The sequence below is a fragment of the Petaurus breviceps genome, unplaced genomic scaffold (genome assembly GCF_028583685.1).
Source record: "Petaurus breviceps papuanus isolate PSGF00001 unplaced genomic scaffold, PetGlider_PUasm1.0 98, whole genome shotgun sequence".
NCBI classification, from domain to species: Eukaryota; Metazoa; Chordata; class Mammalia; order Diprotodontia; family Petauridae; genus Petaurus; species Petaurus breviceps.
Window position 1 is genome coordinate 5,826,915 of NW_027187460.1, and position 24,814 is coordinate 5,851,728.

The window sequence follows — 24,814 nt, forward strand, 5'->3', positions numbered from 1 at the left end:
TTTTTCAGCTGCCATAACAGACAGCTGCATAATGGATAGTGCTGGACTTGGGAGTCAGAAAGACTGGAATTGAAATCCTTCCTCAGGTACTTATTATCTATGTGACCCTGGGCAAGTCATTATCTTCTCTCAGCTTCATTTCATTATCTCTACAATGAGAAGAAGAATATCTATCTCACAGAGTCATTGTGAGGATCAAATAAGATCATATATGTAAATCACTTTGTAAACCTTGAAGTGCTATCTATAAATACTTGCTATCATCACTGTATCACAGTGTTCATTTATTTTTTTTTAAAGCAATTGGGGTTAAGTAACTTGCTCAAGGTTACATGGCCAGTTATTTCTGGGTGTGGTGCTAAAGTATCTGAGCCCGGATTCGATCCCCAGGTCATCCCAACACTGGGGCCAGTGCTCTTACTCGCTGAGCCACCTGGCCGCCCCTAAGCAATTGGGGTTAAGTAATTTGCTCAAGGTTACATGGCCAGGTGTTTCTGGGTGGGTGCTAAGTATCTGAGCCCCGATTCGATCCCAGGTCATCGACTCTGGGGCCGGTGCTTTTACTCACTGCACTACCTGGCCGCCCCTACAGTGTTCATTTATATTGAACTTATCTGCTATTCTTTTTCAGGCAAACATGTTGATGCAAGCTTCTTTCATCTCCTACTTGTAAAGATGATTTGTCATATTTGTTCCAGTTCAGTTTCCAAATAAAATAATCATTACCATATGTGAAGTAGAATAAAGATTATCGATCAACTTGAGAATATCTTATGTACTTTTCTTTTTAAGTATTATAATAAATTCAACTATAATTTTCAAAGTTGTCCTACCTGTTTTCTTCTGCCCTTCCATCTCTTCTCTTCTGTACGTTTTTATAACCTTGGAGCATATAAGCATATTTAAGCAATACAAATGGCAGAGGGGTGAGTCAAGAGGACAGTAGTCCAGAGACCTAGGAGAAGAACCACGAGAAGAGTGGAAGAATGGTCATGTTTCCCTGGCTTCATCTTCAGAATGGAGCCTCCAGGAGAACCTCACCTCAGACTCCTGAGGCCATAGAGGCAGAGGTGTTTTCTAGAGTGGAAAGGCTAGAGTCAGGCATGGGATCAGCAAAGGCATAAAGAAGTAAGAGGAAAAATTTAGGTAGTCACTGTAAAGAATAAGCAGCGTTACTTGAAAAAACTGTAAGAAAGGTTATCTAAAATTGCGAACCATAAATTTTTAGTCAGTGAAGCCCTTCATTCCCTATGTCACATTCATTATGTGTAATAGAATTTATATTTCGTAATTACAAAAAAGCTGAGTAGCATCAATAATTAAGCTATTTACTGAAGGCAATGTGACAAATTATTGGAAAAGCCAATCTGAAACAGAAATTCCCTTCCCTCTAATTTTGATGTAAAGCCTTGAGAAATAAACAGTACTATACTTTTCCCTAAAGATTATATTCCACCTAATAGATCATTTAACTACTATAAGTCAGTCTTATCACTCAGTAAAAGCTAAAGTTTTAACCTATCATCACACTTTCCATGATAAACTTTATAAAAAGATATTTCTTATTGTTTTCTCATTTTTCAGTCATGTCTGACTCTTCCTGACCTCATTTAGGGTTTTCTTGGCAAAGATACTGCAGTGGTTTGCCATTTCTTCAGCTCATTTGACAGATAAGGAAACTGAGGCAAACAGGGTTAAGTGATTTGCCCAGGGTCACACAGTTAGTACGTGAATGAGGCCATATTTGAACTCAGAAGATGAGTCTTCCTGACTCCAGGCCTTGAACTCTATTTACTTTGCCACCTAACTGCTAAAAAAGACTTAATAGTCTTTTGATTTTATTATAAATGCTGTCATTACCATCTCTTCTTATATAAGGTACCAGGAATTATGTTATTTACATGTCTCAGAAAGATGTCAGGTCAGATAATAGAATGAAAATAGAATTATCATTCTGCTACTTAACTGTTTGTGTTATCTTTACTTCTTTTAAGTTGAATTTCCTCTTTATCAATCGGAAGGAGTTATACTAGATGATCTCCAAAGTTTCTTCCAGCTCTAAATCCTGTATTATCCTGTGAAATGGTTTCTTATTTAGTCAAGAGACTGAAAAAGACTTAAAATGCAGTGCTTATTAAAAGTCAGATCATAAATGTTTGTTTAATTGAATTAAAATGTTAAAGGAGTAGATTCCAAGGCCAACCAGTCAGTGGATCTGTAACTTATTTTCTATGTATCAAAGATTATAATAAAAGCCTCATTGCAGATTGTATTCAGAGACAGTGGCATTAAACTTTGTTATAGGAAAGTCATTAACATTCCTTCCTGAAATATACTCATTATTCTTCAGAGATTTCCTGAATTAATATAGTTATTCTAATCCAGAAAAAGGTTATATTGTATTTTCTATGTTCTATAAAGTAATATTATCCATTCCTTGACTTTTCCTCAATACTTCACAAATGATGAAATGATGCTAAATACATTCAAGCATCATAGATTTTTAACTGAAAGGGAACTTCAAGGCCACATTACAAGCTTATTGGAAAATTTGATGGTGTATAAATTAATTGTTTTGATAAGTTCCTTCCAGTTCATTTTTAGTCAAGCCAGTGGTTTTTATTAGAGTACAGTTGTTAGAAAGTGTGCTGGATGTGGAGTTAGAGAACCTAGGTTCAAATCCTGGCTCTGTTATTTACTACCTGTGATCTTCATGAAGACCAACCCCGTCAGTTTACAAAAAAAAGGAACCTCAGGCGTAGAGAGAAACAATAACTTGTACAGTGTCACAGACAGTAGTAGTATAACCAGGATTCAGTTCAAACCCAAGTTTTCTCATCCCTAATACAGTAAACCTTGCAACCTCTCCAAGGCATCTTCCAAAAACCTTAGGGGAGGAGTCCACAGAAGTAAGAATGTGTAGCACTATATACACTCCAAGCACAGTTATTTGGATCTTTGAGAAATAAATGATATATGCAGGAAACAACTATGATATTTTCTTTCAGTGTCCAAATTTAATAGTACAAGAACATGGGATGCATGATCTTGGGGGGAGGGGTCTTTGCTCCTTCATTATAGCACATTTCTTTAAAGATAGGTACATGATCTCATTTGTATTACAGTTAGTCACTTCTCTGCTACCTTATAAACTCTGTGAGAGCTCAGATTTAGTCTTATTCATCTGTGTCCCACTTTTCCTACCACAACATCTTACACATAGATACGTGACTAAAGATTATTTCTGCTGATTGTTAAATGTCATCTATTTATCCATTAACTCGTGACCTTAAGAGATCATAGCTTTATAATTTGAGATATAGCATATTAACAATTTATTTCCTTCCTTTATTCACCAAATACTATTTTTTTAATTCAAGGGAAAGTGTTGCTATACTATGCACTGTGTATTTTAAACATTTTAATAATGTTTTCAGTTTATTGGGAATTAAAATTTATTTGCTTCATTCACTTTTTAATCCTCCTGCTTGACAGGTGTGTGCATGTGGGAAATTTTGATGCATGGTGTAAAGCCTTTCCAAGGAGTGAAGAACAATGATGTAATTGGTCGAATTGAGAATGGTGAACGGTTACCAATGCCTCCAAATTGTCCTCCTACCCTCTACAGCCTTATGACAAAATGCTGGGCATATGATCCCAGCAGAAGACCCAGGTTTACTGAACTCAAAGCACAGCTCAGGTAGGTAAATTTCATTTTTTTTAAAATCAGCAAAAATACATCTCTGTCCCTCCCACCCAGCCACCCAAATTGAGAACAAAAGACAAACAAAATCACTGTATACAACATGTATAGTCAAACAGAATAAATTTTCACATTGACCATGTCTAAAAAATGTGTCTCATTCTGTACTCTTTCACCTTTTTGTCAGGAGGTGTGGGTAGCATGTTTCACCATTCATCCTCTGAAATCGTGACTGATTTACACTGATGAGAACTCATTCTTTCAAAAGTTGTTTGTTTTTACCATATCTGCCACTGTAAAAGTTGTTCTCTTGATTCCATTCACTTCACTCTGCATCAGTTCAGTTAGAGAACCTGTGTTCAAATCCTGGCTCTGTTATTTACTACTTGCTATCTTCATGAAGACCAACCCCCACAGTTTACAAAAAAAGGAACCTCAGGCCTAGAGAGAAACATAACTTGTACAATGTCACAAACAGTAGTAGCAAAACCAGGATTTAGTTCAAACCCAACTTTTCTCATCCCTAATACAGTAAACCTTGCTACCTATTCAAGGCATCTTCTAAAAACCTTAGGGGAAGAGTCCACAGAAGTAAGAATGTGTAGCATTATATACACTCCAAGCACGGTTATTTGGATTTTTGAGAAATAAATGATATATGTAGGAAAAGGCTATGATATTTTCTTTCAGTGTCCAAATTTAATAGTGCAAGAACACGGGATGCATGATCTTGGGGGGAGGTGTCTTTTCAGGTTTCTCTGAAACCATGTTCTTTGTCATTTCTTACAGCACAAGAGTATTCCATCACACTTACATGTCTTTAGGTGTTCCCCAATTTATAGGGAATTCTTTACTTTTCCTTGTCAAATATTTTTACACATCTTTAGTTTGTTTTCCTCAAGACTGATCTTTCCCTTATTCTACCTCCCACTAATTCTCCCTTCTCCAATTCCCAAAACTGATGTATTTTTGTTCCCAACTCTATGTATATGTATTCTTCCCTCCTTTAACCAGTTCAAGTGTCAGCTGTTCCCCCTACCTCTTTCCTCTTTATTTAAATATCTACTTGACTTGCTGATTATGTGGAACAATTTTCCCTGACTTTCCTGTCCATTCTTCCCACCCCTCAATACATTCTTCCCCTCTCTTTCCATTCTTCTCCTAAAATGAGGGAAAACCTAATAGAAGGGATTAAGGATTTCTGACTTCAGACTTGATATTAGGGCTAGGCTCTTTGCATGGAAGGTCTAGGCAGGTCCTGTTGCTTCTTTCTTGGGGTATTGAGTGTCATTTTGTTCCAGAATCCAAGGGACAGCTCAGGCTGAGGACCTGTAACGTTTCAGTGCCCCCACAGTGGTCTGACACAAGTTAAAGTCTGATTGCTGAGGCGGCTGGGTGGCATAGTGAATAGAGCACCGGCCCTGGAGTCAGGAGGACCTGAATTCAAATCCAACCTCAGACACTTAACACTTACTAGCCATATGACCTTGGGCAAGTTAACCCCAATTGCCCTGCCTTCCCCCTCAAAAAAAAAAACAAAACCACAAATAGATAAATAAAGTCTGATTGCTACTTCCCAGGTCTGGACTTTGAAAGTTCTTGACCTAGGTTTGGGTCTGCACAATAGCAAATTGTTGTTTGGCTCTGCTAGGAAGCTCTGTTGATTCAGGGTTATAGAACTTCAGCTTCACTTTGAGCCTAGGCTTGCTGACCTGGTTATTCTTCTGAAGGCTTCAAAGCCCCACTGATGCTGCTGCTTACTCCTGATCTCCATTTACCTGTTTGACAAATCTCTCTCTGAACGTCTCATACTCATCTCAAGCTCAACATGGCCAAAAATCAGCTCGTTAGTCTTTCCCCTGCATTTCCCACTCCTATTGACTATCTTCTTTCTGTCAAAGTCGCCACCCTTCTACTAGTCACCCATATTTGGAAGCAAAAGTTATCCTCAACTCCTCACTTTTCCTCAACAGCCACATATACTATCAGTTGTAAAGTCTTGTTGATTCTGTATCTGAAACATGTTACATCCATCTAAGATTAGGGGAAAAAAAAATCTGCTATGACGAAAGTTATTTATGATCAGACTCCCACATTTCTTTCTGGGATGATTAAGTATTTCTCCCCCTCATTTACTCTACATTCTAGCCATATTGGCCTATTTGCTGACCCTATATATGACATTCTATTTGCCCTCTATGTGTCTTCCTATGCTCTGTCTCTTCACTTCTCCTGTATCTAGTTTCAGATCTCCTCTTCAGAGCCACTTAATACTTGAAGTCTTTTCCAATTTTCTAAGTTGTTAGTGCAATTACATTACACTTATTTTGTACTTAACTTATTTGTATGCATGTTGTATCTCCCAGGAGAGTATAAGCTCCTTGAAGGCTGGGGTGGTTTCATTTTTTGTCTTGGTATCTCCAGTTCATTTCCTACCATAGCACCTGGTACATAGAGAGTACTTAATAAATGCCTACTGAATTGAGTTGAATCATTAAACTGAGTACTTTGGAACACTTACAGAGATAATACAATTTGTTTAGGAGCCAAAATAATGTTTCTGAACTTCATGAAATTAGCACAGTGCTATCTGCAAACATCTGGAGGGCTTTACCCTTGAATAGGAAATAAGTATTCCACTGGGGTTCTGTAGGACATTGGCATCTTTCCTTCCTTAGTCCTAAATCATATTTTCTAACTTTTTTGTTTCCCTCTCCTTATGCCCACATTTACATTAAAATTTCCATATTGAACAGTTTTTTTTTTGTAATTTATTTGAACATTCTTAGGGAATTCTTTTTTGATTCTCTCTTCTCCAAGTAATAGATGCTGACAAATCCCACCTCTAATCATGTTCCTTTTGCTTTTGTGCGTGATCCCTACAGTGTAATATGGCAAAGTATTCCATGATATATCATTTCATGGTCCTGTACATTTCCAATAAAACCAATACTACACAGAGTCTGTGGTCTCTCACAGAAGAACTTGAGAGCATTAAACCCTTTCATTTAATTACAACTTTCTCATGACTTCTGATTTCATATATAGCCATATTGTCAATTTTGCCATGATGAAATTCCTCCAACAGTATTTTAGCAAGTTTCAATAGAATAGTCTTTACAGATTATCTCAATATTGTGGTTTTTAGCATGCTTTCTCAACATCACTAGAGAAATAGAAGGGGATTGGCCAACACTGAGAGGCATTAAATTTTTTTTTTATTTGTTTCATGAGTTAGCACGGCCCCCATTTACTACTGATAGGCTCGTGTTCTCAGCATTTTGAACTTCCAGAAATCATTTGATAGCATTGCTTTTGAGAATTCATCTCACAGATGTATAGAATTTCAGAGTTGAAATGTACTACAAAGGCTATCAAAACCAAGCCCTTACCTAAAGAAGTACCTTCTCTATTGCTCTTAACAAATGGTCATTCAGTCCTTGTTTATAGACTTAAGAGCATGGAGGATCCCACTGCCTCTAAGGCGATTCTGTCTACCTTTGGATAGCTCTAATTGTTAGTCATTGTTTCCTTTACATCAAGCCTGAACTGGTCTCTTTAAAATTTTCACCTATTATTACTGTTTCTGCCCTCTTTAGTTGAACAATTCTAATCCCTCTTCCTCAAGACAGTTTGCCAAATACTTGAAGACAGCTATCATTCTCCAGATTTAAATATCCTCAGTTCCTCAAAACCATTTTTATATTTCGTGTTTTGGGGGCCATTCATCATCTTGGAAACTTTGAGATTATCAGTGTCCTTGAAATGGAACATCCAGAATTGAATCTATACCTGATATAATCTAATCAGGATAGAGAACAATAGGGCTATTCTCACCCCAGTCCTTGATATTTTGCCTTTCTTAATGCAATATAAATCTGCATTAGCTTTTTTGTTTTGGCTGCCATTTTGTATTATTAATCCATATTGAACATATCCACTAAACTCTCTCAAGTTTTTCAGATATGTTGTTATCTAGCTATGCATGCCTCTTCCATCTTATAATTAAAACCACTTATGTGACTTTACATTTATACCTATTAAATTCCACGATATTAAACTTGGAATTATATTTAGCATCAAGTTCTAGAGGTAAAAGAACTCTAACATCATCTATTCCAAGGCCCTCATTTTAGACATGAGGAAACTGAGTGCAAAGACGTTTGAAGGGGCTTGCCCAGAACCACATGGAGTAATTAATGACAATATTCAAACCCAAGTCTTCTCTCTGAGGGTGTGGACTATATAATCACTAAGATTACTTTCCGTTCTATCATTTTATGATTCTAGGGAAATGATTACATTGATTAACAAGCTTTGTATAGCACCTACTACAGCATTATGAAAACATAGCCAACTAACTACAATTATTTGGCAATGATACAATGTAAGTACAAATATACTATGAGACTTAGTAATAGATACCAAGAAATACATCACTAAAACTTTCTTTTGTACTTCATCACAGTTAGCTCAGAGTTGAGGTGTTAAAAATAATTCATACCTTCCAACATAAAACAGGATGTAAAGAAGACAATCTGAGTCATGAGGAAATCATCTCCCGAAAGTATGACCACATTACTATTCTTATGGAATTATTTAACAAGCTTCATCATGAAACCCACTTTCTTCAAACATTTCTGAAACACAGATTGTAGATAAAGTCAGAGTTAAAAATGAATAAGATCTCAAAGGATTAAAAATAAATGAATATTTTAAGGATGAAGGACTTGAGAAATGTATATTTAGCTGACTTGGAGTAAAGAAAACATGAGGCTCATTTATCAATTTTCAAACTTTAGACAGCTCACGGTTTAGAGAAAGTTGATTTTTCTTTAAAAAAAACATGTGGGTATATAAATGACATTGTATTATAAAATTAAACTTTTTCATTTGTAAATCACATTATAAGTGTGCAAAGGTAAAACTTCTACCAAAGAAATTTTTAATCAATTTTCAGTTATCTCTGTCCACATATGGTAGATTATGAAAAACAGTAATTTAATGCATAAATATAGAGATAAAGATAATAAAACTATTAACTACGTGCAATACAATTTATATAGCAAGAAGAACATTGGCTTGGTCATTAGAATACCAGAGTTACTTGTGAGAAGTAACTTATCTTTTCTAGGTCTTATCTATGAAACAAGTAAACCACATTATTTCTAAGGATACTTCAAGGTCTAAATTATTTCATATCCAGCTGGGGTATAATGGGGGGTGGGGAGAATACACTGAATTCAGAAAGATGTGACTTAGGGCTGGCTAGGTGGCCCAGTGAGTAAAGCGCCAGCCCCAGAGTCAGGAGGACCTGAGTTCAGTTCCGGCCTCAGACACTTAACAGTCACACACAAAAAAACTAGCTGTTGTAACCTTGGGTAAGTTATTTAACCCCAACTGCCCTCCAACAGGAAAAAAAAAGAAAGAAAGAAAGATGTGACCTAAATCTCAAGGCCCAGCTCCATTTTATGCTACCTTTGTGACTTGGGACATCAGTTAACCTCCCTGGGCCTCAATTTCTTTAATTGTAAAATAGGAATAATTCTTATATATTATAAATTTCTCATAGAATTTTGATAGATATCAAATACAACAGTGTATTTAAAATGCTCTAAAACTGTAAAAGGGTTGACTGCTATGAAAAAAAATTGCCAAAATTATTCTAGTAACCAGGAGTACACCAGAATATGCTCAGTCAGACTAGGATTGCTCCTAATTCCATCTTCTGGGGTAATTCAAAGAAAGTCTGAAAACTGTTGTTACATGTTAACCCTTCAGATATTTAAGACCTGTGATCAGTTCTCCCAACCAGGTTTTTTCTAGTCAAAGGAAACAATCTTCAAAGGGAGACATGTAAATACAATAGTTACCTAGAAAATTGTTCAAAATTACTAATAATCAGAGAAATGCAAACTAAAATCACCCTAACATGTTACTTTACACTCATCAAATTATCAAAGATCTGGGAATTTTACTGGACCATTTACTCCTTATATATCAACAGTATAATGTAGTAGCCAAAAAGTCTAATGCGTTTAGGCTGCATTTAGCAAAGCAGAACACTCAGGTTTCGGAAAGTAATAATCCTGTTGCACCCTGTCCTTGCTTCATATTAACAATATGATGTTCAGTTGTAAGTGCCATTTTTTAAGCAGGCTACTGATAAGTTGCAGAGTATCAAATATAGTGAAGGACCTCAAGAATATGAATATGAGGAGTGTTTTAGTGAACTAGGAGTGTTTTTAGCCCAGAGCAGGAAAGTTGTAGGTAGGACAGATAACTGGCTTAATGTTTTTGGAGGGCTTTTATTTGGAAAAAAAAAAGATTAGACTTGGTCCAGTCCTATAGCTAGAGTAAGTGACTAACCCAATAGACAACCTGTAGGCCATATTGGTACTTATTTAATGTCAAGAGATCCCATGAGTAGTGAGGTGTTTACATATTAATAACATTTGCACAGGTATGGATGAGTTTTGATTCGCCCCTTTGGAGGGAGTTCTCACAATGATGAGATCACACATTAGTCAAAATAAGTTTAATCATATCCTTAAAGCCCCACACCAATGCCTCCTCAAAGTATAGAGATACCCTTGGTTTCTTGAAGGGGAGTACAAGCTCTGACAAGTCCTACCAAACTGAAAAGACTTTGAATGTGACCTTGCCAGTATACTGCATATTTCCTATCTAAGAAACAGAATATCTAAGTTTAGGCCCTCATCACTAGGGTAATAAACTAATTGAGTCTCAGCAGCTCATGAAGAGTGGTAGGCTTGGACATGTTGAGTTGAATATGGAGTCCTCTCCCTCTTCACTACCACCTCTTGGAATTCTTTGCTTTCTTCTAGATTCACCTCAAGCTAAACATTCTGAAGGAGGTTTTTTTTTGGGGGGTGGGGGGTAGGAGTTCTGATCTTTCCCCCTCCCCCAGCTGCTAGAAGTGCTGGCCCAATTCATGGTTAACTTGTCCTTGTCTCATAGGTTTGTGCATGTGGTCTTCCCCATTAAGATATAAGCTTCTTGAAAGCCTAGACTATTTTATTTTTGTCTTTGTATCCCCAGTGCTTAGCACAGGCTCTGACACTTACTAAGCACTTAATGAATGCCTGTCCATTAATTGATTTCTCCTAAGACATGGAGGACAACCTTTATTGTATGATAGTGGAGAGAGTACTCATACCAACCAAGTCATGAGTCTCATGTATTGAAGTGTTGTGGTATTTAATCACCTTTAAAATAAATCAACTTTTGTGAAAACATTACAGCCTTTCATGGTACTTAAGATAGTCTTTTTCATCTATATTTCTTCATGATGACATCATCTCCATTATATTCATGTGCCAAAATCAGTTTGACCATATTATAATGGTAGGCATTTAGGTTGTTACTAACTTTTCACTCACTCACAAAAATATCTCCTACTTCTTTAGTGTTTTAAAGTTTGTTAAAATATGCCTTCCTCAGTTCAGTGAGGTAGTCAGTCAAGTTTGTTATCCTCATTTTGCAGAGTGGGAAACTGACAAACAGTTTAAATGATATACTCAGAGTCATACAGTGGTAATTGGCAGGACCAGATTTCAAGGTCAGATTTGGTTGGGATTTTTTAAAATTTTTTTTATTTTTCAAGGGCAGTTCTCTTTCTGCAATAACTTGCTGCCTTACAACTATAAATGTCTTAATACAAATAGGCCCTTTTTGTTGTTGTCATAAATTCCTGGTGCTGGAACCCAAACTTTTTTTTTTAATCTGGGAACCAATTCTCATCCTATTTTTCAGAAATGATCTTTGATCCCTTGTTTGTTCAAGGTGAGAATTTGGACTTACTAATAAACTAGTAGCCCAAAGTTTGATCAGTGGCATGAAGTTGCTTGTTTTATTCTGTTTTTTGAAAAGTGGTTTTGTATCTGCATCCAAATTCCTTTCCAAGGCGGTGTCAGAATTCCTTAGTCATCATACCTGTATGTTCTCTTTTCTTGTGATCCTTATGATCTCCTATACTACAAAAATCTCAGAGTTGGAAGGGACCTAATAATGGTTTTTCAGTCCATCCTAAACCTGAACAGGAATCTTCTACATATATTTACAATGTGATTGTGTAGCTTTTGCTCACAGACATCTACTAAGGGGAAATAATGGAGACAACCTGTTCCCTTTTTGAAAAGCTCAGATTGTTAGGAAAATCTTTCTTGCTCCTAAATTTGCCTTTCTAAAACTTCTACCCATTGCTCTTACTTCTCCCTTCTGAAGCCAAGCAGAATAAGTCTAGTCCATTTTCCACTTTATAGCCTTTCGGGTAATAAAAGAGTTAAGCTCCATAGTTTCTTCAGGCTAAACCCAATTCCTTAAATCAACTCTCATATAGCCTGATTTTCCTACTTGTTTTATGTAGAATAAAACTTAATCTTCCCCCCAAAATAACACCCTATATCCATCTGACAGTTTTCTTGGCACTGGCGCCCCTAAACTACAAATTATTTTTACCATTTGAACAGTAACATGTAAATGGCTGCCCTCGGTTTAATAGTCAGACTAAGACCAAATTTACATTTAAACTTATTCACTTAATTGGCAAGTTTACTATGTGCTAAGCCCTGAGGATACAAAGAATGTCAAAAGCAATACCTGTTTTTAAGAACCTTACATTCTAATGAGAAAGGCAACCTATATGTCACTAGGTACATAGAAGATATTTACAGAGTAGACAGAAACAGTCAGCAACTAAAGGATCCATAAAAGTTCTGTCTCAAAAAGTGGGACTTGAGCTGAGTTTTTAAGTAAATAAGAGGAATTAAGAGGTGTAAGTAAAGGGGCAGAGAATCCCAGACTTGGGTCTAGACAGTGCAAAAGTATGGAGACAAGAGATAGAGTGTTGTGTTTGAGATTTACAAGTAGCCTACTGTTACTAAATCATAGAATGCATGGAGGAGAGAAAAGTATAAGAAAAATGGAAAAGTAGGAAGGGGTCAGGTTATGAAGAGTTTTAAATGCCAAACAAGAGTTAATAGAGGAGATAATGGAGAGCCTAGAGTTCATTGGGCAGGAAGTGAAATAGTCAAACCTAAGCTTTGGAAAAATCATCTTGGCAGTTGAGTGGAGGATCGATTGGTGTGGGGAAAGGCTTGAGGCAGGGAGACTAGTTAGAAAGCTATTTAAGTAGCCTATATGAGCTAATGAGGGTTTGCAATAGGATTATGGAAAATGTGAAAGTAGAAACAATAATTTTGGGCAACAGATTGGATATATGGTGTGAATCAGAATGAGGAGCCCAAGATGACACTGAGTTTATGAGCAGGGAGCATAGTGGTACCTTCTGTTCTAATAGGGAAGTGGGAGAGTTAATAAATTCTGTTTTAGACATTGAGTCTGAGTTGCTTTGGGGGACATCCAGTTCCAGATATATCCAAAAGGCAGTTGGTAAATGATCATAGCTCAGAAAAGTTGCTAGGGCTGGATATATAGATCTTGGAATCATCTGCATAGATATGGGCTGTGAACCCAAAGAAACTGTTGAGATTGCTGCGGATACAAAGAAAAAAGAAGAGACAAAGTCTTGGGAAACACCCATGGTTAGTGGGTACAACTGGATGGAGAATCGGCAAATGTGACTTAGGGAACCTTTAGATAGATGGGAAAATCAGGAGGGATTTCTACTGTTAAAATATAGAAGCAAAAAAATATCCAGGAACTGAGGCTAATAATGTCAAAAGCCAGAGAAAAGGTAGGGCAGCTAGGTAGTGCGGTGTATAGAGTATTGGCCCTGTGCTTTGTCAAGTTTAGCCATTAGATGGTCCAAGCAAATTTCAATAAATTGTTGCTCTTCATAAATTTCTCCCACCTTTCTATATTGTCCACATACATAGCTCTATTTAGCAGTTATCTGTGCTTCTCTGTGTCACACTAATAAGAATAAGACCAATTAGAGGCCTAGTTAGATTGAATTATTTACCCCTCTTTCACCCTTCACACTAACCCCTTTCAGAATTTCTAATCAATTATTTTCTCCAGGCCTCAGTTTTCTCAGCTGTAAAATTAGATAGCTTAAGTAAATAATAACTCACATTTATAAATTGCTTTGCTGTTCACTGGGTGATTTCCTCACAACAATTCTTTGGAGTAGGCAGAGAAGTTATTATTCCCATTTTACAAGTGAAGAAACAGACTTAATGAAATAAAGTTTTTTTTCAGTCACTATCAGAAAAATCCCAAATTGTTCAATCTGGTGGTCCTGCATCAGCTTCCAGACCTGCAGTGACAACAGTCTCACCTCATTGAGACCATTTCCCTTAACACTGTTGTTGTCCTTCATTGAAGCTAAAAACTGCTACTCTGTAACTCACACTCATCCTTCTTAATTCCTTCCTCGGGGGTGAGTCTTTGAAATAAATCTCAGCCCTCTTCCATATGACAGTGCTTCAATCACTCAGAGATTTCCCCCTAATAATCACATCATTGACTCCTATTCATGCTTAAAATCCATTTCAGTGCTCTTATCTCCTTCATATCATTTATTGTCTGTCTCCTCACACAGTCCCTCTTAAATTTCATCTTATTAAATTCAGCCCATCACATTAGCTGAGTAATATTTTTCTGAATCTGGATTCTATAATCCATGATTTTAGCAATTTAAGTGGAACTTTATCTTAAGCCATCAGGAAAATTAATAAACAGCACAGCCAGGAACAGAGCTCAGTGGTGGTGCCCCAATAGGGGCTTGTCTTAAGTTAAAGGTGTTGCCTTGAGGCCTAAACCACATTAAAACATAATTGGGAAATGTTCAACAAAATAAATAAAAATATATTACAACATAGGTAATGTTAACTTGTGGTTTTCAAGAATCTGTTTCTATATGAGTTTGACACTACCTCTCTTAGTTGCTGTTCCTCTATTAATCACCATTCTTTGGGTCCAAATTTTCAAGTAGTGCAAAACTCACCTCACCTGTCACTTTGCCCAAGCTCTCCATTGTCAGTTAATCAAAAAGAATTTATTAACGGCCTGATGTGTCTGAGGCACTACATGCAAGTAGCTCTCAAGTTCTACTAGTATTCAAGTTACTTGGGATAAGCAGTGATTTTGAGAGGGTTTGGTTTTGTAACGGTAGTGGTCGTATGTTCGTGCTTCTCCTGACAATGGGCTCACTCAGAATGTCTGACCTTAGTAAGATAAAACCAGACTGAGCTGGATTTCCTGTTCATCCACACATGTGTTTTGCTGCACTCTTGTATTGTGGTTTTTAAGAACTGGTGTTATGCTAAGGAAACATATAAAAGTTGTGTCTCAAACTATACACTTTATTGACTGCCAGAGATACTTAGTGTGAGGAAGTAAAGCATTTCAAGTATATAGTCAAGTAGAATCAGAAATGCCAGAGCACAAAGAAAAAATATAGTAAAAAATGGAAGATAATTCCAAAAACTGGTAAACTGGCAAAATGACTTTAATTATTGAAAGAAGAGTGAGAGAAAAATTGAGGGTGAAGAAGCTGCTAACCATTGTTGTGGTGGGAAAATGCTTGTCATACATATGCAAGATGGTACAAAAGCTGGAGTACTGAAGATTAGAAAAAGTAATTTTTACTGATGAAATTCACTTCTCTTTCACCACCTTTTTTGTCAAGAGGGACTAGGTAGCAAAGAGAGGAAAACTTAGAAGAACACAAGATGGAGAAAAACACATAGTTAATGATTATAAATGTGATTGCAATGAACTCACCCATAAAAAAAGAAGAGGAGAGGAAAAGGGGTTAAAAAACAGAATCCAAAAATATTCTATTTTCAAGAAACACTTAAAACCTAAAAATTCATACACAGGCATAAGGAGCTGAAGGAAAGGGGCAGCTAGGTGGTGCAGTGAATACAGCACCGGCCCTGGAGTCAGGAGGACCTGAGTTCAAATCTGGCCTCAGGAGCTTAACACACACATAAAACAAAGCTAGCCATGTGACCTTGGGCAAGTTACTTAACCCAATTGCCCTCCAAAAAGCAAAAAAAAAAAAAAAAAAACTGAAGGAAAAATCTTTTATGCTTTAACTGAACTAAAAACAAAACCAGTTAGTAATCATTATTTCAGACCAAGCAGCTGCATAAATAGATTTGATTAAAAGAGGTAAACAGCGAAACTATTATGCTGAAAGATACTGTAGGCAATGTGTTAATATTATTTAAAATATATGCACCAAGTGACATTGTATCTAAATTCTTAAGGGAAAAACTAAATAAAATTCAGGGAGAAATAGAGTGTAAAACCATGAGTTGGTGATCAGAGTGCACCACTTTCAAAACTAGGCAAATCTAAGGAAATAAGAAAGAAATAAAGAACTTTAATAGAATTTTTTGAAAGTATAGATATGATAGATAAATAAATATGATATCTCTGTTGATTTTTGTATGGGAATACAAAGAATGCATATATCTTGGCTTTAACATGGTACATTTACCAAAACTGGCCAGGCATTAGGCCATAAAAACTTCAACAACAAAAACACAGAAAAGCAGAAATGTAAAAAAATTCTTTACAAGTTACAGTGCAATAAATCTATTCAATAAAGGATCATTGGTAGAGTGGAAGTGTACTAGACCCAAAGCTGAGAAAGCCTGAGTTTGAATCCTGCCTCAGGCATACTAGCTGTGTGACCCCTAGACAAATCAGTTAACCTCAGTTTCCTCATCTGTAAAATGGAAATAATAATATCACCTACAATTCAGGATTGCTATGAGGATAAAATGATATTTGCAAAACACTTCACAAAATTTTAAGTGCTATATGAATGCTAGATATTATTATTGAACAAAGGATTAAAAATTAGATTATATAACTTAATCCTAAAAAATTTATGAATCAAGAATAAATCATAGAGGGGCAGCCAGGGAGCACAGCGAGTAAGAGCACCAGCTCCAGTGTCAGGATGACCTGGGGATCAAATCCCGGGCTCAGACACTTAGCACCCACCCAGAAACACCTGGCCATGTAACCTTGAGCAAGTTACTTAACCCCAATTGCTTTAAAAAAAAAAAAAAGAATAAATCATAGAAACAATTGATAATTTCATTACCATCGGTGGAACAATATGCCAAAATATTTGAGACTCTAGCCAAATCAATACTCAGAGAAAAATTTTATCTCTAAATATTTTCATCAACAAAAGAGAGAAAGTGCAGGCCAATGAATTGGGAATATAACTTTTAAAATATACAAAATCAACAAATGTTAAAACTGTGTTTCACAGTTGCATTACCTCTTAGTCTGTTTATTCATCTGTAAAAATCAAATTGTTGATACTTGTGTTATGAACTGCCCAGAGTCGTTCTGGAGAATTTGTTTTACAAACCTTATTACAACTGTGCATTATTATCAGTATGAAAAGTGGCTTTTAAGCAGTTCTTCTGGCTTAGAGTTCAGTACTATTTTCACCAGTACCAGGATACCTTTAGCAAGAGTGCAGCACCCAGTTAAGAATCTCACTTTTCCTGAGGTTCTGAGTTGGATATATTAAGGTATTAACTATCTTCTTTATAGCTTAAAATAACTTCCACAGTACTGTAACTTTTGCATTATTTTTAGAAACCTAAATATGCAGTTCCCTATACTCTTAAGTGTCTGCATCAAAGGAGAGTGAACAGTTTATAAGTGTGAGCTCTTTGGTAGCAGCTTCTTGCTGTACTATCTCCAGCCTTATCTGAGGTCTGGATACTTGATTTCCACGCTGCAGAAATACCCATTCTTTGTTTAGAAAGCCCAATTCCATCACGATGAGGCAATGTTGGATAATTATAAAAGACCATGTTTCAAAACTGGTATTCCCACAAACTTGTTCAAACAAGTTTCCCTACTTCCCTATTGGGTCTGTTTTTTTGCTTCTTTCCCCCCTCCCCCCACCCCAAATTTCACTGATGCTGTTTTTTCTAGATACTTGCCAACCAATTTTAGAAGCTATTAGCCTTTACTGATTGTGCTCTCCAGAGCAGATTTGACTATTACCTCATTTTCATTTGCAGAATTAAGATTCACATTTCATATTCCAGATGAAGCTACGAACTACATTTCTATCTACACCACACTACACTACAACTAATAAGTGTTTTCTTGACATTTCAAACTGGATATCGAGTAGACATCTTTAAGCTAAGCATGTCAAAAACAGAAATCATTATCTTTTCCCCCTAAACCCTCTCTGCCTCCTACCTTTCCTATTACTGGAGAAAGAAACATTGTCCTTCCAGTCCCTTGGGCTCACAACCTAGGAGTCAACCTGCATTCCTCACTATCTCTCTTCACCGTCCCCAAAGCCAGTCTGTTGCCACGGCCTATCCATTTCACCTCTGCAGCATCTCCTAAATACAGCCCCTTCTCTCTGACTGCCACCCTTCTGGGCTTCATCCATTCACACCTGGACTATTGAAATAGCCTCCAGGTGGCTCTGCTTGCCTCAAGTCTCGTCTCACTTTATTCTTCATTCAGCCACCAAAGAAATTTTACTAAAGAACAAATCTAATCATGTCACTCCTCAGTAAACTCCAGTGGCCATCATCTTCAGGATCAAATATAAAATCCTCTGTTTGGTATTCAGAACCCTTCATAACTTAGCTCCCTCCTACCTTTCCAGTCTTCTAACGCCTTACTCCTCAACACCTACTCTTCAATCTAGAGACACTAGCCTCCTGGCTTTTCCTTGAACAAGACACTGTATCTCTTGGCTCCAGGCATTTTTTTCTGACTGTCCCCATGCCAGGAATGCTCTCCCTCCTCAGTTCCACCTGTTGACTTTCATAGCTTCCTTTAAGCCCCAACTAAAATTCCATTTTTTTTATAGGAAGCCTTTCCCAACCCCTCTTAATTCTTGTGCCTTCCCTTTGATAATTAGTAACTATTTATCCATATATAGTTTGTACATTTTTATTTGCTTGTTTTCTCCTCCATTACATTGTAAGTTCCTTGAGGGTAGAGGCTGTCTTTTGCTCCTTCTTAGATCTCCAGTGCTTAGCACAGTATTTGGCACAAAATTAGGCACTTAGTAAATATCTATTGAGGGGCAACTAGGTAGCACAGTGAATAGAGCACTGGCCCTGAGTTCAAATCCATGGGCAAGTCACTTAACCCCAACTGCCCTCCAAAAAGCAAAATATATAAATAAATATCTATTGATCATTTAAAAACTTACATTGGTCCAGACTCACAGACTGTTAGGGCTCAAAGGGACCTTAGAGACCATCTAATACAGGGGTTCTTTACCTTTTCATGTGTCATGGAACCTTTTGGAAGGCTAATAAAACCTATAGACCCTATCTCAGAATAATATATTTAAATACACAAAATGAAACACATAAGATTACAAAGAAAACCAGATGTTAGTGAAAATGAAGATGCATTTTTCCCACTTCCTGAACTCTTTCCATGAACCCCTTCTGTGAACTCCAGGGTTAACAACCCCTAATTTAATTCAACTTCCTCATTGTATTAGTAAGGAAACTGAGACTTAGAGATAAGAAAGATTTTTGCCATGGTAACACAGCAAGGTAGTGGCAAAATCAGCACTTAAAATTGTATCTCCTGAAATCTCTCAGTACTGATTGATTTCTTTACTCTTTGTATTTTTGGTACCTTATTCTCATTTTTCTGGAATAATAATGTGAGGCAGCATGGCATAGTAGAAAAACCCTGGACTTGAGAGACAGGAGAATTGGGTTCTAGACCTAGTATTATTACACACACACACACACACACACACACACACTTAATCCCTTTTAGATTCAGTTTTCTCCTCTGTCAACTGAGGGAATTGAACTCCCATTTTAATATATCACTAGATTTCAGAGGGCCCTTACAACTCCTTGCATTTTTTGTGTATGATTCATACCTCTTAAGTATACATTCTACAGTTATCAATCTTTATGTTTCCATTGAAGACTTACTACCTAAAACAGTACAACTCATACTCTTTGTAAAAGAATATTTTATTTCTCTAAATTTATATCTCAGACCAGTGCTTTTGGAAACAAATGAATTATTGTGCCACCCCTTTTATAACTATCACAATAGTTTATAATAAAAATTCCTGTTGTTGCCACAGCAACAGAAATTTGCTAAAGCCTTTTCTGCATTGACTGCTGATGGCTATAAGCCCAGAGAGACAGAAAGTCTCTTGTGGTATAGGAGAATAAAATTATACATTTGTTTCATTGCTGTGAGATGTTTATTTGTGTTATACCTGAACTCTCTAGTTCATTTGGATTGCCTTCTTAATGCTATAAAGTGATTGAGTCTATTTTTGCATAAAGCAAGATTTTTTTTTAATTTAGTATAGAATTCTTTTCCTCATCTCCTTTTTCTTTATCTATGGCTCATGGACAAAGATTGTACAATTTTACAGAAAACTTCCAAGTGTTTTAGAATTTTTTGGACAAAAGAAGTCTCTTTATATATTGTGTCTTTTGTTGACTGAGCTAAGGAAATTTAAAAAGAGAAAAATTTTGTGAACCCCTCCTCCACTCTAGAAAATGTGAAGTTTTATTATTCTGCAAGCAAAAGTTTGGAATAGAAATGTTTCCTAAGCTTATTGTTGCTAAAAATATTTGTAGTTTGGGAAAGTATGCTTAAATCTGACCCCTCTGACCATCTGCACATTCTAAGTAACTGCTTTAGGTTCTTAAACAGCTGGAGAGAGGAAGAGGTTGGGAATATCTCTCCATGTATTCTTTATTCCTTCTATGGAATGGTCTTCCCATTGTAAGAACAAAGACATTTCTGTGGGTTATTTATATTCTTTGCTGTCCAGCAAAGATTAAAATTTCCCTGAGACATTTTTACATTTTATTTTTGGTGATGGAGTAGTAAGGAAGAAGCACAAAAAATGAAGAGCCTAAACACGTGGGGTTACTGTGTTTCCTTGTTTTCATTGTATTCTTAGAAGAAAAAAGATTGTTCTGTTCAACATGTATTTATTTGCCTAAAATTCTAAAGTAAAGTTTTACAATAAACTACATGATTTAGTACTTACTAGTCATTAAAATGAAAGATCAGACAAACAGAATAAATAGCAAAATCATGCCTAATACTGTGAACTTAGAACTATTCACAGTCTAAGGAAAAACAGACATGCTGGACTATTTTCTTCTGATTTCTTTATCTTATATGTATATTTATCAGAATTTGTTGACCTTATTTTTATGTAACCATTGTGTATGTTGCTACTTTTTTTCATTCTCGATTTCTTCATAATTTCATATTCCTTTATATTCTTGTCATTTCCTCAACTACAGAAATATGCCTTTGTATTGATATGCCACAGTTTGGTAATCAGTCACTGAACATAAAGATTTTTTTCCAATTCTTTACTGTTACAAATAACACTATTAATGTGTTCTTTAGTACAAATATTTCTTTTTTCCCTCTCCCTTTTAATAAAATCCTTCAGAAAAAAATATCGTAATAATGGGATAAAATAGTATGATCAGTTTTATGCCCTTATTGGCTATTGCCAGAATCCTCTCCAAAATAATTATACCAGTTTACAATTCCATTAACAGCTGACATGTTTTTATTATGTTGTCTGTTGTATATTGTCATAGACATTATGGACTCAGTAGATTTCTAGAGTAGAATCACAGGAACTCAGTTCATCTGGTCCAACCCATACTTGAACAGGATACTCCCACTAAAATATATCTGACAGCCAGTTCTCCATCCTTTGCTTACAGAATCCTCTTTTTTCAGAGGAAACATGGAAAGTAAATTTACACAGCACTTGAAGATTTACCAAGTGCTTTCCTCTTAACCTTCTGAAGTAGTTATTGCAAATATACATTTTATAGGTAAAGAAACTGAGATTCATGCAGGTTAAGTGAATTTTCCAAAGTCATACAAGTAGTTAATAGCAGAGCCAGGACATGTACTTTGATCCCTTAACTAATTATTATTAGTCCAGTATTTCTGTTATATTATGTATTTATCAAAAGTAGAAACATCAAATCCAGTCTTATGTATTGTATTCCTAGAATTTATCATTTGGCTGTAAGAGCAGTGTAACTGTGGGGAATTAAGATTCTGTGTCTAGTTTTCCCATCTCTTCTGGCCCATTAATCCAAGAATATGTATTTGAAAAGACTAAAGTCACAAGTTTGATATCTGTATCAGCTAAATAGTTTTGTTGTGCCCAATGTCCAGAGATATTACACCTAATTCCCATTAACTAATATGTAACATGGCAGCTGGTCACTAAGGTAGAGGAGAATACAAATGGATGAGTGGTACTACTTCAGTGCATTGATGCGTCTGTGATGGCCTCAACTAGGATATTTCCTCTAGTGATATTGATCACATCCCATCTACACCTTACCTCCTGTGTGACTTTGTCCATGTTGTTGTTCAGTCGCTTCAGTTGTGTCCAACTCTTTGTGACCGCATTTGGAGTGTTCTTGGCAAAGATACTGGAGTGGTTTGCTGTTTCCTTCTCCACCTCATTCTACAGATTAGCTACTAAGGCAAATACAGTTAAGTGACTTGCCCAGAGTCACACAGCTAGTAAGTGTCAGAGGCCAGATTTAAACTCAGGAAGATGAGTCTTCCTGATCCCCAGCCTGGCATTCTACCCACTGTACCACCTAGCTGCCCTGCAACTAAGACTTTTGACTATATCCTCCTGTAAATTGTTACATACTGTCCACCCAACATAATAGAGGTATTCCCTTAGATCTCTTGACATTGTGTTGGTGTTTTTGCATCAAGCCACCTAAAACATTGGTTGTCCCTTGCTCTCATTATACAATTAACCCATCACCTTTTCCATTCATGTATATTTCTGATAACTTCTTGTATAGTTCTCTCTTCCTTCTGTTCAATTCATGACCCAATTCATTATCCATCAGAGGAATCTGTCCAGGGGGCGGCTAGGTGGCACTGTGAATAGAGCACCGGCCCTGGAATCAGGGGCCAAATGTGGCCTCAGACACTTAACACTTACTAGCCGTGTGACCTTGGGCAAGTCACTTTACCCCAGTTGCCCTGCCCTCTACCCCGCAAAAAGGAAAAACAAATTTTTTAATTAAAAAAAAAAATAACAAGAGTCTGTCCAAGATAATGTGTACTCATGGACTAACTTTATGGGCTATCCTTCCAAACGCATATCATAGTCTGAGCAGGAAGCATACTTCATCCACTTACAGTTAGGTATTTATCTGTTTGGAGCAATTGTTAATCTTGTTTAGTTGACTGTACAGTCCCAGGTTTGATGCAGTTAACACAGTGTTATCTTCAAACAGGAGTGTCTGGGGACCCTCCCCATTTATGGGGAATCCCTCTTCCATATGGACTCTGTGCTGGATATGCTCCATGATAGTGACAGATACCTAAGCTTCTCTCCCTGTTTTATGCCACTTTTAATGTTTACAATCAGAAGCTCATGGAACAAAGCTAGTTCTGTTCTAGCATGTCCCAAGGAATCTCATATAATTTTGTAGTCAGTAACAATGAGCAGAGTGGAATCTTGTTTTCTCTATACTTTTTAATCAGCTGTATGACTTTAAAGATATAATCTCCTGTACAATACATTTTATAAAAGTCTAGCTATCCCTTATTCCTTTTTCAAGGATATGCTCCATATATGTGTATTCTCATAAAGATTTAAAATAAGTATATAGATCAGTAGCACTCATTGCTCCCTTTTCTGAACCTCTTGTTGCTGTCACTGCAGAAGCTACATGGGAATAAGGGCCACTTTTTATTTTTCTTTATTTCATAGACAAAGAAATAAATCACTTAGTAGTCAGTTTCTTAGGTGATGAGCCTCTCTATACTTAAGTAGTTTGGTTCTTAGAAAGCAGACTGTTAGGATTATGCTTGAAACCTTTTGAGACTGATAGAATGTGTAAGAGCTCATAGCTACTGGCATAATCTTTGAAAACCTAGCATTATTTCCCTGTCACGATGAAACTTTGGAGTAGGCCTTTGTGTAGAACTACCTGGCTGGAGGATGAAAGAAAAGTTAGGTTTCGAAGTAGAAAGAGGGCTCAAAATATAAATAATATCTCAACTACAGATAGTAGCTTTATCTTCATATATAAAGAATGACATCTGAGAGATGTGGGTTAACAGTTAATTTTTAAAAAAATTTACAGGTTAAATAATCACAAATTCCTTGAGCTGAAAATATAATGTAGCTAACTAAAAGAACTAATATAAGTAGAACTACTAGTAATAGTAATTTTATCCATTTGCCTAGTGGTTCCCTCAATATTCAATATAAAAGAATAACGACAGGATACTTATCCTTGAGTCTCTTCTATCTGAACTGTGTCAAATACAAGAAAAAGAGATAATAATATTGAGGGTGATAATGAAAACAGATGCATATAAGGCTTTCAAGCCTGCAAAGAATCCAGTTCTCACAATGACTCACGGAGTTAAGTGATAAAGATATTATTCTTCAATCATGGTTAAGAAATTGACTGTAAGAGAGAAGTAACTTGGTCATGAGTGTTTGACATGGCATTTGAACCCAAGTCTTCTTGTATCCACAACCAGAACTCTCTCCACTGTGAGATGGTAATCCAATTGTCCTCTGCACTAAACAGACTACGTATAGGTTATTATGTCCACTTCTGGATATCTCCATTGAATATTAATTAACTGATGCTCATCTAAAAGGTGAAAACTGGAGTGGAGAGGAAACTAGCAACCATGTCATACACAGACTGATTAGAGAGCTTAAAACTGCTTGTTCAGAAAAAATGCAATTTTTCAGAGGACGTGATCAGTTATTTCATGTATTTGAATGACTGTTGGGTGGAAGAGAGACTTTACGTATTATTTTTGGTACAAGACTAACCTAGGACAGTTGAGTAGGAGGTGGAAGAAACAGATTTTGGCTTGACTTAAGGAAAAATATTTCTAACAATCAGAGCTATCCTTTAGTTAAATAAACTACCTGGTTTGGTTGTGAGTTCCACGTATTACTACAAGTGATCAGTCAGAGACTTGATTACAACTTTTCTAGGATGCCAAAGAGGCAATTTATACATCAAGAAGTGTTGGAGTACATGCTTGCCTGGCATTCTTTCTGACTCTGAGAATCTGTGATCCTAATTATTTTCAGATTTCAATGAATTGTCATGATTTTGA

At 36.4% G+C, this 24,814-nt stretch overlaps 1 protein-coding gene across 8 annotated transcripts in view; it reads left to right on the forward strand.

Annotated features, from left to right (window-relative positions):
* The window catches only part of PTK2 (protein tyrosine kinase 2), a 439,876-nt gene that overhangs the window by 350,881 nt on the left and 64,181 nt on the right, over positions 1-24,814 (forward strand). For all 8 annotated transcript variants that reach the window (XM_069081220.1, XM_069081223.1, XM_069081221.1 and 5 more), the window contains one exon: positions 3,496-3,700. In XM_069081220.1, the coding sequence (XP_068937321.1) occupies positions 3,496-3,700 (205 nt within the window). The remainder of the gene's footprint in view (positions 1-3,495; positions 3,701-24,814) is intronic.